Below are 3350 nucleotides of genomic sequence, written 5' to 3'. Positions count from 1 at the left end.
GCCTGTGGGAATAGTGTCAGGGACAAGTATCATTGTCGGAAAAGATTTGATGATATTAGGTCCAAATTGAAAAAGAAAATACAAGACCAACGCGTGCATGCTACTGGCACTGGAGGTGGGCCCACACCACAACGTCTCATATTGACTCCATTGGAGGAGCTGCTTCGGCCAAAATTACTTACCGTCGTCGTGGAAGGCTTGGCTGGTGACCGTGACATTGGAATTTATCCGTCACAATTTCCAGCAGGTGATAAATATTACTGTACTAGGCGTGTCGTTGCTTACAGTTATTTTGCATATTTACACTGCTTTTTATACTGTCTTCACAATATAAGCATACCTGCATCTATATATGTATATGTCTGATTCTGTATATATATATCTCAAAATAGACATATATGTAGTAGTCCTACTAAAAGCAGTAACTAATATAGCACGTGCCATTGCGTGCTCATTTACATGTGAATTCCCAAAATGCATAGCTGCAGTGGAAGCAATTGATGGTGGGCGAAGATGGGGAACAACAGGGTAGTACACATGTGTAACACATGTTCATGAGAAATTATTAGTAGCTACAGGTACAGAACAGAAATATGTATCATATTATTGTGTATTTTATTGATTTTACTCCGACAAACATGACATTACTGCCTATTTTAAGCATGCATCAAAGAAATTGCATGTAACGGCCTACAAACATCACTGGCACTAACACATCTATAGTTGCTTATGAAAAGGTCCATTTTTGCTTTATGTCATATACAGACAGCATAATGAGGCACACGTATCATATGTTATGTCATTGTTTTCATAACTTAAACACTGCAGATGACTACTTAGCTCATCTACCATTGTGTTAAAGCAGCTGCAATTAATATCTCATCACAGCATACACTTCAACAGAGGGGGTGGGGTTCAGCACACACACTAATTACAGCCTCATTTCACGGTCAACTTAGTTCACACCATTTGCACCTGTTTCAAGTCATTGAAAGGTGTGGCTGATTAGGCTTTTTGGGGAAGGGAATACCTTTCTTACAACCTGAATAGCACAACTGAAGTTAATCACACTCATTTGAAAGCTTAACTCTAGCTACTAAATGCCCCAACAACTCATTACTTATCAAAGCGTACGTCACACATTAGTTCACTCATATCTATAGTTGAACTACTATGAAAGACACATTATCACACACTGCATGTGTTGTCTTGTTGAGTCACAGCCACATTCAGGTGTGCCACATCTTCGATTAATGTACCACACATATCCTCTACCAAAAACAACACTTTTTGCAATATGACCACCTTCATGATAACCATTGTGAATGGTCATCTCATGATAGTTATGTACATTATGATACTGATATCACTACACAACATATGATTTTTATGTACTCATTTAATCTATTTATCCTCACGCATTACTGCAGAAACATAGTATGTTGTATGTTAGGGAACTCAAAAATTCTAAGTACACAGGCATGTACAGTGTTATTACAACTATTTATGTTCACTTTCACACACATTTTCGGTTAAGGAACTGATGTTGTTAGTTAATCATAAATACAGAACATACAATAAGTGTTTGTTCAATATTTACACATGTAAATGTAAAACTTATGTTATTGTTATATATAGTTGCCCCTGGAGGACATGTGTCACCTGAGATGGAACAAGTGTCTTCACCTGGGTCAGCCAGCTCAACACTACTAGAAGGTGAGTGTATCATTTGCTGGCCATATAATATGTGCTCTTCTATATGTTATGTTGTCATGTGCATTATTTGTTTTGCACATCTTCTTTAAATAGGATTACTTAGTGTCAGTGAAAATTAAGTGTAAGGCAACATGTATTGTGTTAGTGATGTTAATTATCATGTAGGACTTCTGAGTTTAGAGCAACTTTTCATTCATTCATATTTCATACTGAGTCCAAACATTATTCGTAAGTCAAGGTAGTTTTTAATGAGGTTATAAAACGTATGCTAACATGTTAGGTGTTACTTAGGACACAGTACAATTACATAGTAACACAGCATACATTAACATGCCATTTAATAATGTGTACATTTCTTTTTAGAACATCATGGTGATGAGGATGATGAGTATGATGAGGATGACGCCACAGAAGAGACTGAAATACAATCATGTGACCATGAAGAGGTGCCAATAGAAACTGTTGTACCGCCAAATCGTCCATCAACTTCCACATACGATGCAATTGTAGCTTCAGAGGGAAAAATAGTGGACGCAGAAAATCGTCGCCATTCAGACATGATGACAGTGCTGGAAAGGATGATTGGACTGCAGGAAGAAACAGTATCACAATTGGCACATCTCCACAGAGTCTTCATTGAAGTGCCTAAACAGTTGCAAAAAATCAACACCTCATTCGAAGCATTAGTTGTTCAGCAAACACAAGCTAATTACTGGAGAATGACTAATGTACCACAATTCAACACCTCCCAGCCAGGATCTGTTCATGCAGGTCAGTTTTCACCACATTCATCTGATATTCATTCACCAGGCCCAAATGTTACCGGTCAAGTAGCAGACATTGCTGTGCAGGTTCCTGATGACATCCTACCGCTGCCATCTGTACAAATTCAGCAGCAGACACCTACAAAGGAGGCGACAAAAACAAAACAAGACACACATGAAACAGACCAACCATCACTTGTGCAGTGTCTACCAACTTGCTCACATGTGTCACTGGGCACAAGCCCTGTCCGTGAACAGTCACTACCCAAAAGCCCTGTAGGTGAGTCGCTGCCCAAAAGCCCTGTAGGTGAATCGCTGCCCAAAAGCCCTGTAGGTGAGTCGCTGCCCAAAAGCCCTGTAGGTGAATCGCTGCCCAAAAGCCCTGTAGGTGAATCGCTGCCCAAAAGCCCTGTAGGTGAATCACTGCCCAAAAGCCCTGTAGGTGAGTCACTGGCCACAAGCCCTGTAGGTGAGTCACTGGCCACAAGCCCCGTAGGTGAACAGTCACTGGCCACAAGCCCTGCCCGTGAAGTGCCAGAGGCCACTCAAAGTGGCTCTGTTGTGCCTAAAGTTGGTGGCAAAAGAAAAAGGAAAATTCAAGAGACAACAAGCAGGCCTGTTACTCGCTCGCAAAAGGAACAAAAAAAATAAATGTTATAATTCAGAAAATATGTCTTTGGCCTTGTTTTGTTGACTTCAGATTATCTAATTACTATTGTATGTATGCTGAAGACTGTGTTGTTTCCAAACTTTCAACTATGTTCTTGTACACGTGAAGTTTTGGAAATGTTAACACTCATAATTAATTGTGTTATAAATATTTATGTTGTAATCGTCTGTTCAGTAATGGTCCACCAGGAGCCAGTTGCT

General features: G+C 39.7%; 1 protein-coding gene across 1 annotated transcript; it reads left to right on the top strand.

Moving 5' to 3' along the window:
- The first annotated feature begins 839 nt into the window (after nt 1-839).
- LOC142492373 (uncharacterized) lies at nt 840-3131 on the top strand. The gene is made up of 2 exons (XM_075595020.1): nt 840-1716; nt 2080-3131. The coding sequence occupies exons 1-2, from the start codon at nt 1620-1622 to the stop codon at nt 3129-3131; spliced, it is 1149 nt and encodes a 382-aa protein (XP_075451135.1). The 5' UTR covers nt 840-1619.
- Nucleotides 3132-3350: the final 219 nt, after the last annotated feature.

This window comes from Ascaphus truei, chromosome 4 (genome assembly GCF_040206685.1).
Source record: "Ascaphus truei isolate aAscTru1 chromosome 4, aAscTru1.hap1, whole genome shotgun sequence".
Taxonomy (NCBI): Eukaryota; Metazoa; Chordata; class Amphibia; order Anura; family Ascaphidae; genus Ascaphus; species Ascaphus truei.
Note: the sequence above shows the minus strand (reverse complement) of the source record. Positions and strands in the feature narration are given on the sequence as shown.

What these genes read in the sequence shown, in the direction of transcription:
- LOC142492373 (XM_075595020.1), top strand. Translation starts at nt 1,620, where the DNA reads ATGTTATTGTTATATATAGTTGCCCCTGGAGGACATGTGTCACCTGAG. An exon ending in CAGCTCAACACTACTAGAAG is followed by an intron (nt 1,717 to 2,079) that starts GTGAGTGTATCA and finishes ATTTCTTTTTAG; the next exon opens with AACATCATGGTGATGAGGAT.